The following is a 13,323-nucleotide window of genomic DNA, read 5'->3' on the forward strand; positions in this document are numbered from 1 at the left end:
TGTAATGCCAACATTTTGGGAGGCCGAGGCAGGAGGACCACTTGAGGCCAGGAGTTCAAGACCAGCCCGGCCTGGGCAACCTAGTAAGACACCATCTCTACTGAAAAAAAATTAGCCGGGTGTGGTGGCACATGCCTGTTGTCCTAGCCACTTGGGAGGATTTCTTGAAACCAGGAGGTAGAGGCTGCAGTGAGCCATGATGGCACCACTGCATTCTAGCCTGGGCAGGAGAGTGAGGCCCCATCTCTAAAAATATATATATATTTTTAAAAATTGTTTGCTCTTCACTCCATTGAGCTGCAAAAATGCTGATCTAGATGGACACTGGGACATAGGGAGGGCAGCGAGGCAGTGAGCAGGCATGTGGGCAGCTGTGCACACACTCCAGGGACCTGGGATTATTTCTGGGGTCAGAGTGATCACGGGGAGCTAACCACAGCCACCCAGCCAATAGCAAGGGCCACCTTCCAGTCACTCACTCAGCAGATATTTAGCAGGCACATTCTACATGCCAGGCCAGGTGCTGAGGCACATGTTGGGAAAACGGTGACGAGGCAGGTTCATCCCTTCCTCTTGGAGTTGATACCCGCTCGCACTAGTCCCCAAGGGTCATTCCAGAAGGGAAACTTCAACCTGGCTCTGGGGAGGAGTGGGCAAGGGGAGCAAGGAGCAGCTTTTCCACCCTACCCGGTCCATTGCCCCCACAGACCCCCCAAGAAGGGCCTGACTTGGGGAGGCAGCAACAGGGGGAAGGACAGGGAACAGGACTTGGGTCAGCAACCATAGCCCCAGCTCTGTCACCTCTGTTTATGCTGTTGTCCCGGGGAGCCTGTCATCTCAGAGCTCCAGCTCCCACATCTGCATGGTGGGGATCCTGGGGTCCTCCTGCCTCACCCAACAGAGGCCTGGATTAGAATGAGCTTGGGAGAGGACAGTGGGCTGACTTGTGATCATGGTCCAAATTTCCAGGGTGCACCCTGCTTCTGTCTTCTTGTAGAGCTTCTGGAAGCCACAAGTGCACACATCTGAAAGGAACTTGGAATTTACTGGTACGGGTGCTCCATTTTACAGGACTGAGAGGCCTGGAGGGAGACAGATGTGGCTAAGGTTGCCCGTGGTGAGCAGCAGATTGGGAACATGAACCTAGATCCCCAACTGGACATCTGGCACCCTGAAAGCCTGAGGGAAGGGCCCTCCCAGAGTGCCGTGAAAATCTGAATGACAAAGACCGAGTGTCCGGCAGGCCCCCAGCCCCTTCTTCACTAGGTCTCCTGATAGCAGCCAGCGAGGACTGCCCAGGGTGGCAGGAACCTTTCAGGAAGGCAGAGGGAGAGTGGGCTTAGCCATAGGGCAGACCGTGAGGGGCTCACAGGGCATGAGGTGGCCCAGGCAGGCAGCACTAGGGTGGCTGGCAGATAGGAGGGGGCCCAGCAGCAAAGACCCATGTCAGGGGGCAGGGCTCCAGACCTGTGAGGGATGTGGTTAAGGTTGACCTGGAAAAAGGAACGCTGGGAGCCCGGGAGGTGGAAGGACACTGAAGGAGCTGGCGGTGGACAGAGCAGGGCCGCCCCCATGCCTCCAAGACCTGCTGTAACATCTGCAAAATGAGATGGAAAGCTGTGCCTCCCAGGGCTCCTGGTGGCTGGCAGATGACAGAGAGGGCGCCGCCGGCCTCCAGTTCTTCCTGAGTCTCCCGGGGCCTCATCTGGGCCTGGCAGCAGCAGGCCCTCTGCAAAGACTTGCTGAATTAAATGCCTGAGGGAGGGAGAGGGGAACTCACACTAGTTGTGGTCGTGGTCGATTTCTGTCCTGAAGAATGGGGAATTATAGTGTTGCTGGGCTCCCTGTGATGCGGCAGCGGGACTGAGGCCTGTGTGAGTGAGTATAAACGCTGTGGTCTGTGTGCAGCCCGTTTGTCTTCAGGGCTGTGCCATGGCAGGCCCCCTCTAGCTCCTCTGTCACTTTACAATAAAGTCTCTGGGTGTGGTGGCTCACGCCTGTAATCCTAGGACTTTGGGAGGCCGAGGCCGGTGGATCACCTGAGGTCAGGAGTTTGAGACCAGCCTGGCCAACATGGAGAAACCCCGTCTCTACTAAAAATACAAAAGATAGCCGGGCGTGGTGGCACCTGCCTCTAATCCCAGCTATTCATGAGACTGAGGCAGGAGAATCACTTGAACCCAGGAGGCATAGGTTGCGGTGAGGAGAGATCGTGCCACTGCACTCCAGCCTGGTTACAGAGAGAGACTCTGTCTCAAAACAAAACAAAAAATAAAACATTAAAAAAGCCAGGCGCTGTGGCTCATGCCTGTAATCCCAGCACTTTGAGAGGCCGAGGTGGGCAGATCACCTGAGGTCAGGCGTTCAAGACCAGGCTGGTCAACATGGTAAGACCTCGTCTCTACTACAAAAAATTAGCTGGGCATGGTGGTGCACGCCTATAATCCCAGCTACTAGGGAGGCTGAGATGGGAGAATCACTTGAACCTGGGAGGTGGAGGTTGCAGTGAGCCGAGATCATGCCACTGCACTCCAGCCTGGGTGACAGAGAGAGACTGTGTCTCAAACAACAACAACAACTACACATTAGAAAAGCCAGGTGCGGGGGCTCAATCCTGTACTCCCAGCACTTTGGGAGGCCTAGGCAGGCGGATCACCTGAGGTCAGGAGTTTGAGACCAGGCTGGCCAACATGGTAAGATCCCGTCTCTACTACAAAAAATTAGCCAGGCGTGCGCCTGTAATCCCAGCTACTAGGGAGGCTGAGGTGGGAGAATCGCTTGAACCCAGGAGGCAGAGGTTGCAGCGAGCCGAGATTGCGACACTGCACTCCAGCCTGGGTGACAGAGCAAGACTCCTCAAAAATAAGAAATGAATTCATGTGCATCTTCTGCACCCTTCTGCTCTCGCTCATGTTCCTTTTTGGACCAAGGTAGTGAGCACACCTCGCTAAAAATAATTACCAGTAAAGGTAATTATTTCAGTTGCTATAATTATAATATAGGACTCAACTCTGGGAATTGGGGTAGGGGCAGGGCTTGAATTCTAGTTGCTGAGAGGAATCTGGTGGTAGACACCAAGCATGAGCAGAAGCTGTGACCAGAGGACCCAAGCCTGGGGCACTGGCAGGAAGGCGGCAGAATGTGCTGGCAAAGAGCACAGATGGTGGAGCCAGGTGAGCTGGGCTGAATAATCATGGGCTCGCTTAATAGCTCCGTGCCTCAGTTTCCTCATCTGTAAAATGGGGAGAATGATAGTGCTACTTTCGGGGGTTATTGTGATCTATGAAAAACAGTTAGAAGAGTACACATTAAATACTCCTTTAACTGGTATATGTTGAACACCTACTATGTGCCATGCATTCTTGGGCCCTCAGGCTACATCACTGAACTGTAACTGAAATACATGCAAATTCCAGCTGAAAGAAATAAAAAGCAATGAGGCTGGGTGCAGTGGCTCACACCTGTAATCCCAGCACTTTGGGAGGCCGAGGTGGGTGAATCACCTGAGGTCTGGAGTTCGAGACCAGTCTGGCCAACATGGTGAAACTCCGTCTCTGCTAAAAATACAAAAATTAGCTGGGCGTGGTGGCGCATGCCTGTAATCGCAGCTACTAGGGAGGCTGAGGTGGGAGAATCGCTTGAACCCGGGTGTTAGAGGTTGCAGTGAGCCGAGATTGTGTCACTGCACTCCAGCCTGGGTAACAGAACAAGACGGACGCCATCTCAAAAAAAAAAAAAGCAGTGAGTTAATTTTACATAGTATGATATGTGGACAAGTGGAGCAGGGAAAGGGGTGTCAGGAGTGGAGGGGACAGTGATGGAGGGGCAGGTCCCTCTGAGAAGGTGGCATATGCATGAAGACTTGAAGTTGCAGAGGCAGTTGGGCACTTGGGTATCTGGGGAGGAACATTCCAGACAGAAGGAACAACCGTGCAGAGGCTCCAGGTGGGAGCATGGCTGGAGCGTTCTGAGGACAGCCAGGAGGCCAGTGCAGCTGGGACAGAGTGAGCGAGGGGGACAGAGAGGAGGAAGAGGTTCGAGGGACCACCAGATGGTCACTGCGGCGACACAGGCTCATACTCCAAGGGCAGTGGGGCTGCGGAGGGTTTAAGCAGAGCAGAGATGGGCCCTGATCTCTGTGTTCACAGGATTGCTATCTACTCTGTTGAGTCCAAGGGGGTTAGAGCAGAAGTTGGGAGGCCAGGGAGGAGGCCCCTGAAGTATTTCAGAGGAGAGGCGATGGCAGGAGCCAGGGAGTGGAGGGGGGGTGGGGCTGGGGGGCCACAGTGGCAGTGGTGAGAAGTACCCAGTTTTCTGGTTAGGTTTGGTTTTCCTCTTTTAAAATTATGTTTTCGACAGCTTCACTTAGGTACAGTTGATATACAATAAACTGCACATGTTGAAAAGGTGCACTTGGATGAGTTTTGACACGTGTATGCATCACACATGAAACTCTATCACCATAATCAAGTAAACAAACACATCCACCGTTCCCAGACTTTCCTCTTGCCCGTTTGTCATCCCTCCCTTTTCCCCACCCTCTCCCTAGGCAACCACGTGCAGTCACTGTAGATTAATCTGCATTTTCTAGGATTTTATCTAAATGGAATCGTACAGAATGTACTCATTTTTGTGTGTGGTCTGGCTTCTGTCCCTCAGCATAATTGTTTTGAGATTTATCCGTGTTGTTGTGTGCATCTGTAGTTTATCCTTTTTATTACAGAAGAATGTGTCATTGTATGGCTAGACCATAATTTGTTTATCCCTTCACCTGTTGATAGACATTTGGGTTGTTTCCAGATTTGGGCTATTACAAATAAAGCTCCTATGAACATTCATGTACAAGTTGTGTGGACATATGCTTTCATTTCTTGTAGGTAAATAGCCATGAGTGGAATGCTTGGGTCATGGGGTATGTATATTTAACTTTTAAAGAATGATCAAGTCTGGGCGTGGTGGCTCATGCCTGTAATCCCAGCATTTTGAGAGGCTGAGGTGAGAGGATTACTTGGATCCAGAAGTTCAAGACCAGCCTGGACAACATAGCAAGACCCCATCTCTATTAAAAGTAAAAATATTAACTAGATGTGGCAGTGTACACCTGTAGTCCCAGCTATTACAGGCTGAGGTGGGAAGATTGCTTGAATGCAGGAGTTTGAGGTTGCAGTGAGCTGTGATTACAGCACTGCACTCCAGCCTGGACAACTGAGCAAGGCCTTGTCAAAAAAAAAAAAAAGAGAAAGAGGGGAGAGAGAGAGAGAAAGAGAGAAAGAAAGAAAAGAAAGAAAGAAAGAAAGGAAAAGAAAAGAAAAGCAAAGGATCAAACTGTTTTCCAAAGTAGCAAATTTACATTTACATTTCCAAATGTAAATGTACCATTTTACATTTCCACCATCGAGGTTTGAGAGTTCCAGTTCCTTCACCCTGTACAGCACCTGGTCTGATCAGTTTTTAAAATTTTAGGCATTCTACTAAATATGTATATGTAATAAATGTGTAGTAATAACTCCTTGTGTGTATGTGTGTGTCTGTGTGTGTGTGTGTGTGTGTTTCCTTTGAGATGGAGTCTTGCTGTGTCACCCAGGCTGGAGTGCAGTGGCGCAATCTCGGCTCACTGCAACTTCCACCTCCCAGATGCAAGCAATTCTCCTGCCTCCACCTCCTAAGTAGTAGCTGGGATTACAGGAGCACACCACCATGCCCAGCTAATTTTCATATTTTTATTAGAGACGGGGTTTTGCCATGCTGGCCAGGCTTGTCTCGAACTTCTGACCTCAGGTGATCCACCTGCCTCGGCCTCCCAAAGTGCTGGGATAACAGGTGTGAGCCACTGCGCCCAGCCTTAATGGTATCTTTTGAAGAGAAAAAGTTTTGAATTTTGAGGAAGTATAAGTTATCAATATTTTCTTTTATGAGTTATGCATTTAATGTCATATCTGGGAAATCTTTGCCCGACTAAGTTCCCAAATACTGTCTTCTATATTTTCTTCTAAAAGTTTTATAGTTTTAGATTTAACGTTTTTAGATTTAATGATCTGTTTCTTTCTTTTTGAGACAGGGTCTTGTTTTGTTACTCAGGCTGGAGGGCAGTGGAATGATTGCAGCTCACTACAGCCTCGATCTCCCAGGCTCAAGTGATCCTCCCACCTCAGTCTCCTGACTACAGGCATTCTCACCATGCCTAGCTAATTTTTGTAGAGGCAAGGTTTTACCATAGTGCCCAGGCTGGTCTTGAACTCCTGGGTTCAAAGTGCTCCCAAAGTGCTAGGATTACAGGTGTGAGCCACTGCACCCAGCCTTGCGATCTGTTTCGAGTTAATTTTAAAAAATATGGTGTCAGATAAAGGTTATGGTTCTTTTTTTTTTTTTTACACATGCTTATTCAATTGTTTGAGTGCTGTTTATTGAAAAGACTGTTCTTTCCCTATTGACTTGTCTCTTATACCTTAGTTGAAAATCAATTGACCACACGTGTGGGTCTATTCTTGGGCTTTTTATTTTTCCACTGATGTATGCCTTTATGTCAATGCTACACTGACTTGATTATTATAGGCTTGTAAATCTTGAGATCAAGTAGTACAAGTCCTCCAATTCTGTTCTTCTTTTCAAAATTCCTTTACTAGTCTGGATCCTTTGCGTTTCCATGTAAATTTCTTTTTTTTTTTTTTTTTTTTTGAGACGGAGTCTCGCTCTGTCGCCCAGCCCAGGCTGGAGTGCAGTGGCGCGATCTCGGCTCACTGCAAGCTCCGCCTCCCGGGTTCACGCCATTCTCCTGCCTCAGCCTCCCGAGTAGCTGGGACTACAGGCGCCCACAACCGCGCCCGGCTAATTTTTTGTAATTTTTAGTAGAGACGGGGTTTCACCGTGGTCTCGATCTCCTGACCTTGTGATCCGCCCGCCTCGGCCTCCCAAAGTGCTGGGATTACAGGCGTGAGCCACCGCGCCCGGCCCTTCCATGTAAATTTCAACATCAGCTTGTTAATTTCTTTAAAAAACGCTTGCTGACATTTTTTTTTTCTTTACTGGGATTGAATTAAATCTATAGTACAATGTGGGGAGAATTGATATCTCAGCAACATTTAGTTTTTTGATCCATGAATGTGGTGTATCTCTGCATTTATTTTTGTCTTCCTTAATTTCTTTCAGCAACATTTATTTATTTAAAATTTTATTTCTTTTTTCAGCATAATAAAGCACCAAGCAATCAGTAATATAAGTTTCATGTAGAGGTCTTCACATCTTTTGTTAAATTTATCCCTAAGTATTTTATATTTTTATGCTTTTTTTTTTTTTTTTTTTTTTTTGAGACAGAGTCTTGCTCTGTCGCCTAGGCTGGAGTGCAGTGGTACAATGTTGGCTCACTGCAACCTCCACCTCCTGGGTTCAAGCGATTCTTGTGCCTCAGCCTCCCAAGTAGCTGGGATTACAGATGCCCACCACCACGCCCAGCTAATTTTTGTATTTTTAGTAGAGACAGGGTTTTGCCATATTGGCCAGGCTGGTCTCGAACTCCTGACCTCAAGTGATCCTCTTGCCTTGGCCTCCCAAAGTGCTGGGTCTACAGGTGTGATCCACTGCACCTGGCCTGTTTTTACATTTTAGTTTGAAATAATTTTAGATTTACAGAAGCATTACCAAGACAGTACAAAAAATTCCCATATATACTTTTCCCAGCTTTGTCTATGTTAAGATTTTACATAATTATGGTATACTTACTAAGAAATTAGCATTGGTAAAATACTATAACAGAAGTACAGTCTTTATTCAGATTTCCTCAGTTTTTCCATTAATGTCATTGTTGTTGTTGTTGTCGTTCTTCCAGGATCCAAGCCAGAATCCCACATTACATTTACTCGCCATATCTCCCAGGTGTCCCCCTAACTGTTGACAGTTCCTCAATTCTCTATGTTTCATGACCTTGACATTTTTGAAGCTTACAAGTCAGGCATTTTGTAGCATGTCCCTCAACTTGTTTTTTTTTCTGGTGTGTTTTCAAATGAGGGTGTGGATTTTGGGGAAGAACACCACAGAGGTGATTGCTCTTGTCATCACGTCATTGCAGGGGGTATGTGATATTGATATGTCTTATTCATGGTGATGTTAGCCAGACCTCTGAGTTAAGATGGTGTCTTCTCCACTGTAAAAACAGCTATCTTCATATTCTATCTGTTAGAAGTGAGTCACTAAGTCCAGTTCACACTCAAGGAGATGGAAATGAAGCTGCACCTCCTGCCCCACAGAGCTTATTCTAGCACTCCCTCATTGCTTAGTTGTGATTTCCTTCCTTCCTTCCCTTTCTTTCTTTTTCTTTTTTCATACAGAGTCTCACTCTGTCGTCCAGGCTGGAGTGCAGTGGCATGATCTTGGCTCACTGCAACCTCTGCCTCCCGGTTTCAAGTGATTCTCCTGCCTCAGCTTCCTGAGTAGCTGGGATTACAGGCACATGCCACCATGCCTGGCTAATTTTTGTATTTTTAGTAGAGACGGGTTTTCACCATGTTGGCCAGGCTGGTCTCGAACTCCTGACCTCAGGTGATCCACCCGCCTTGGCCTCCCAAAGTGCTGGGATCACAGGTGTGAGCCACCACGCCTGGTCAGTTGTGACTTCTTTCTTAAGCAGAGAGAATTCTTGCTCTCATTATCTATAGCATATTTACCTATTTGTTCAAACTCTGTGTACATGTAAAATGGTCTCAGAATTCCTAACTTACACCCTTGTCAAAACCAACTTTACTAGCTAGTATACAGTGTTTGTGTATAGTTCTTTTTGTCTTTAGCCGTACGGTATCTAGTAAAAACACCACTACACAAAGTTATTTAGGTCACCTCATTCTCTCTCCACATTCTTCAGTTTCATTCCGATTTATAATACAAATGTATCCCCAAGCTATCCCTAAAAATTTCATGTTTTGTGATGTGATTTTAAATATTTTAAAAAGTAATTTCTCGTTGTTTGTTGCTTGCATATAGAAATAGAATTGACTTGTGACTGGGCGTGGTCACAATAGCCTAGCTAATTTTTGAATTTTTATTGGAGATGGGGTTTCACCATGTTAGCCAGGATGGTCTCAATCTCTTGACCTTGTGATCTATCTGCCTCAGCCTCCCCAAGTGCTGGAATTACAGGCATGAACCACTGGGCCTGGCCTGGCTAATTTTTGTATTTTTTTTTTTTTTGAGATGGAGTCTCGCTCTGTCACCCAGGCTGGAGTGCAGTGGTGCGATCTCGGCTCACTGCAAACTCCACCTCCCGGGTTCACGCCATTCTCCTGCCTTAGTCTCCCAAGTAGCTGGGATTACAGGCATCCACCACCACGCCTGGCTAATTCTTGTGTGTGTGTGTGTGTGTGTGTGTGTGTGTGTGTGTATATATATATATTTTTTTTTTTTTTTTGACATGGAGTCTCGCTCTGTCACCCCAGGCTGGAGTGCAGTGGCACGATCTCGGCTCACTGCAAGCTCCGCCTCCTGGGTTCATGTCATTCTCCGGCCTCAGCCTCCCGAGTAGCTGGGACTACAGGTGCCCGCCACCACACCCAGCTAATTTTTTGTTTTAGTAGACATGGGGTTTCACTGTGGTCTCGATCTCCTGACCTTGTGATCCGCCTGCCTTGGCCTCCCAAAGTGCTGGGATTACACGCACGAGCCACTGCACCTGGCCTAATTTTTGTATTTTTAATAGAGATGGGGTTTCACCATGTCAATCAGGCTGGTTTCGAACTCCTGACCTTGAGATACACCTGCCTCAGCCTCCCAAAGTGCTGGGATCACAGGTGTGAGCCACCGCACCCAGCCTGAGGCTAGGATTTCTAATACAGTGTTGAATAGAAGTGAGATTGGATATTCTTGGTGTGCTTTGAAGGTAGAGCTGACAGGATTTCCTCAAGGACTGGAGTGTTAGTGATTATTATGAACATCAAACTTCTGTTGGAGAAAGAGTTGGTGCCCATGGAAGGGGCCTGAGGCTCCAGCTGGGGTGGTGGGGATGGTTTGTGGGGGAGCAGAGAGGTTCAGGGTGTTGTCAGGAGCCCCTGCTCGGCAGAGGTGAGACGTGGGTGAACAGGAGACTTTCCCATGTGTCTTCCTTCGTCTAGTTTGGGCTTGAACCTGAAGGAACTAACTGGACTCGATGTGATCTGGGGGAAGGAAGACAGGCTGAGACCTGTTTGGGGATCAACTCTGGAATAGGTCCTTGAGCACTCCTCTCTCCCTCAACCCCAGATTTCTGCTTTTGGGTCCCCCATCCAAAGCAGTTAAATAGGCAGGAAAGGTTCCTGGATTTGGAGTTAGGAGTCCTGGGTTGGAATCCTGGACTCTGTAAATGCAGCTTTATGACCTGAGAGGTGTCCCAGCCTCAGCTGCCCCCTCTGTGGGGGCCATGATAGAAAGACAGGGGAGTTGTGAGAATCCTCAATGCAACAACACCACCACCAACAACAGCCACACCTGTCTAACCTTAACCATGTGCCAGGCTCTGTTCTAAGCACTTTATTTTTGTTTATTTACTTAACTTCCCAAGTTTCTGTGAGATCGGTATTATTATTATCCTCATTTTACTGATGGAGTAAAGGACCCCAGGTCTCGTAAGTGGCGGTGGGGGCGCGTCTGAGTCTCGGCCTCTGCTGGAACTGCCTGTTATGCTTTTGCTTGTGTGGCCTCCTCTGCTCAAGCATCTGCCCCTCCTGGAACTCTCCCCCGATGGTCTTCCCTACTCTCTAGCCCGTGCTAGCAGTGTCAGGCCCACTGCCCTGGGCTCCTACACACTCATCCTCTATGTTCCCTTCATATTAGGGGCTATGTCTTGCTCTGCCACACACCCGCTGTGTCTAACCAGGGACTCAGCACCCACTGGGGCATCAGTGAATCTGTTTTGCCCTGAAAGGCACAGCTGGGCCAAAGCCTGGGGTCATCATGATGTAGACCCAACGGGCTCTGACCATACCCTTGGGGGTCATTTCAGAAGGCGTCCTCCAATGAGGCATTACTCTGGACAAAGCCCCGGCCCAAAGGCATTTGGGAGCCTGCTCCTCCCTCTGCGCCTCCACCAGCCGTCCCCGGGATGCTCCAGGAAGTGCTGTGCTTGACACACACCCCCATCCGCCACCTCCCAGAGAAGGGACCATTGTGTCCGAAGGGTTAACGAGGGATGCAAGGAAGGGGCTCTTTAGCCATGATGCCCTCTGACCTTTCATAAATCAGAGGGGCTGGGGGGCGAGGGGGCTGCTTGGCAGGACTTGGTGGGGTGGGGGCTTAGAAGCAGCTGCGCGCGACGTTGACATTGTTCCCACCATTCTAAGTGCAACAAATCCCTCTATTGTGTTCCTGGTTTATCTGGTTCCTCTTGTTTATGAGCAGGGCTCCTTTGGCAGTGGTTCCAGCCCTGGGCGGGTGGAAAGAGTGCTGGCACGCACCGTGGGGGGAGGGGGCGGGAGGGGGCCGCCGTCAATGCCCGCATTGTCCCCGCGCTTTTTGTTTCTACTGTAATGACATGTTGGAAGAGAGAGAGAGAGAGAGAGAAGGAAAAAAAAAAAAAAAAAGATACAAGCTGGGGAGGGAAGAGGAGGGCAGAAAAGAAAGAGCAGAGCAAGGGCCTGGTGTGGATTGATGTCTGGGCCTGGGCGGATGTGCCGGCAGCTGGGCGGCCGGGCGAGATGGAGCCAGGCCGGGGTGCCGGGGGGCAGTGCAAGGGGCCAGCCAGCCCCCCACCCCAGCCTCTGCTGCCTGGCACCAGGTCCCCCCACCACCCTCCAGCCCTCCTGAGGCAGCTGTGGGGCCGTGCCTGAGCAGGGCAGGTGCCAGGGTCTGGGGTCCGCATCCTCATGTGCCCTGGCCTTGCTGTGCCACCCAAGGCCGCCTCTCTAGGTCTAGGTGCCCAAAGCCTGCAAAACTGGGGTGCTGGGGAAGAAAGGCTCTTCTGGGGTTTTTGGAAATGATGATGTGTCCTCCCCAGTCATGGGTCTGTGCGTCTGAGCTTGGGGTGGAATAGGGGACTCATACTAGGACAGAAAGCCCTGAACTGCCCCCAGAGTGACCGTGTTCAATGTCAGCTTGGCTCTGGGGGTCTGTCTGCCATCTGGGCCTGGTCCAGATGTGGGGGCAGGAGCTGAGAAGAACCTCAGTAGGGGAGGGTGGGCCCTGGTCCCACCTGGCTCTGCCAAGGGCTCCCAAGTTGTTCGCCATCTCTGGGCCTATGGGTCTCTCCCTCTTCAGCTAATGGGCTGTAGGGTCCTTCCAGATCTGGCAGTCTGGGCTGTATCTAGGACTATGTCCAGGTTGTAGGGAAGAGCCCAGAGCACCTGAATGGGTCATGTAATCTCATCAGCATCTCAGGGCTGGAGGGGCCCTCTGAGGCTGTGGCCTCTCCCTGCATCTTCCTGTAGGTCTCTCTGTAGCCCCAGCCAAGAAGTCACCCGCCCCCGCTGGCACAGCTCCAGTGACATGGAGCTCACTCCTCACATGGCTTGCTCTGTCCTTGCCCAGCCCAGGCTTTTGGGAAGTTCTTTCTGAACTCTGTCTCCCTGCAGCTTCTACCTTTTCGTTCCAGTTCTACTCATTGGAACCATATGGAACAAGTTAAGCGTCCCTGAGAATTGGTTTCCTCACCTGAAAATGGGCATGATTGTCCCTGCCCTCCTGCCACATAGCAGAGGCTATAATGTGGGCCCTATAATGTGGCCATAAGGTGGAACGTTATCCAGATCCTCCTGGGCTTCAGCTAGGAATTTCTGTCCTGGGAAACCCGTGGGGACCATCCCTCATATGACGGAGGGCAGAGTTTACGGAGAGGATTGGCTTAGAGTGAGGACTCAAGCTATAGCCAGGGCAAGACCTCAGGCTGTGATCGAAATCAGGGCTTGTCTGTGGCTGGGGTGAAAGTTCATCTGGGAGAGGGCAAAGGCTCAGTCTGAAGTCAAGATCAGGGCTTAGGCTTGAGCCAGGTTAAGGGTTCAGTGTAGGGTTAGGATCAGGGCTCAGTTTATAGACAGAGTCAGAGATAGGGTAGGTGTTCATTCTGGACTTAGGATAATGGTTCACTCTGGGGTCTGCAGGGTAAATATTCATTTTTTATTTCAGGATCAGAGTCCAGTTTGTGACCAAGAGCAAGGCTCATAAGTGTCATTTTAGATTTAGAATCAAGCTGAAGTGGGGGTCAGGGTCAGGGTCGGGCCTCAGGCTTAGGGTGGGGTCAAGGCCCCAGGCTATCACCGAGTTCTGATAGATAATCTCTAACTAGTGCCACGGCTCCATCTGGGGCTGGGCTGGGGTCAGGACTCCATCTGAGGCTGTGTTTTGACTGTGAGGTGGCCCAGGCTGGGCTGACTC

General features: G+C 49.6%; 1 protein-coding gene across 11 annotated transcripts in view; it reads left to right on the forward strand.

The window, feature by feature from the left end:
- LOC105464464 (RNA polymerase II, I and III subunit F) overlaps positions 1–13,323 on the forward strand; it is a 92,352-nt gene that overhangs the window by 53,949 nt on the left and 25,080 nt on the right. Inside the window, exon 6 of one of the 11 annotated variants that reach the window (XM_071080571.1) lies at positions 970–1,044. The exons of the other annotated variants lie outside the window; for them this stretch is intronic. Within the exon in view, the coding sequence (XP_070936672.1) occupies positions 970–1,029 (60 nt within the window). The 3' untranslated portion in view covers positions 1,030–1,044. Of the gene's footprint in view, positions 1–969; positions 1,045–13,323 lie in introns of those variants that run through there. 11 annotated transcript variants of the gene reach the window in all.

The sequence above is a fragment of the Macaca nemestrina genome, chromosome 15, assembly GCF_043159975.1.
Source record: "Macaca nemestrina isolate mMacNem1 chromosome 15, mMacNem.hap1, whole genome shotgun sequence".
NCBI classification, from domain to species: domain Eukaryota; kingdom Metazoa; phylum Chordata; class Mammalia; order Primates; family Cercopithecidae; genus Macaca; species Macaca nemestrina.